Source organism: Chaetura pelagica, unplaced genomic scaffold (genome assembly GCF_000747805.2).
Source record: "Chaetura pelagica isolate M959 unplaced genomic scaffold, ChaPel_1.0 scaffold193, whole genome shotgun sequence".
Classification (NCBI taxonomy): Eukaryota; Metazoa; Chordata; class Aves; order Apodiformes; family Apodidae; genus Chaetura; species Chaetura pelagica.
The window spans coordinates 601,898-602,340 of NW_009952562.1; the positions used below are offsets into that span (position 1 = coordinate 601,898).

At 60.7% G+C, this 443-nt stretch overlaps 1 protein-coding gene across 1 annotated transcript in view; it reads right to left on the reverse strand.

Moving 5' to 3' along the window:
* Positions 1-443, reverse strand: part of TLCD2 (TLC domain containing 2) — a 4,327-nt gene extending 3,884 nt beyond the window's left edge. The window contains exon 1 of the mRNA XM_009993313.1: positions 397-443. Coding sequence (XP_009991615.1) covers positions 397-443 — 47 coding nt within the window. The remainder of the gene's footprint in view (positions 1-396) is intronic.

Sequence of the window (443 nt, forward strand, 5' to 3'; positions counted from 1 at the left end):
TCCTCCCTCTCGGTGGCAGCAGGTGGCTGAGCAGCTCCCACGGTGCTGGGACCCTCGTCCCAAAGCCCCCCCAGCCTGTGACAGCAGGGAAACCTCACCGCCAGGCTGGGGCTGCACACCAAGCGAGCAACAAGGTCCAAATGCAACTAAAAACCCATTCTCTGCCCGTAACACTGGTGTCCTCCACCCCCCGCCCGTGTCTGGTCCCGAGATGTCTGGGGCACCCCGGGGTACTGGGATATCTGGGTACCCTGCTGTCCGGGGTTTGTGGGAACTCAGGATCCCGGACTCACAATTCCTTTACATCCCTCCTACAACGACGCTGCTTTTCCAGCCTCCCGTCATCTGATCTCTTCCTTGTGGCTTTTTGATGTCTCCCCCAGAAGCTGCACAGACCTCGTGTCCCTCCTGCAGCCGGGCTGAGTCACCGTGTCCTCCCTCAT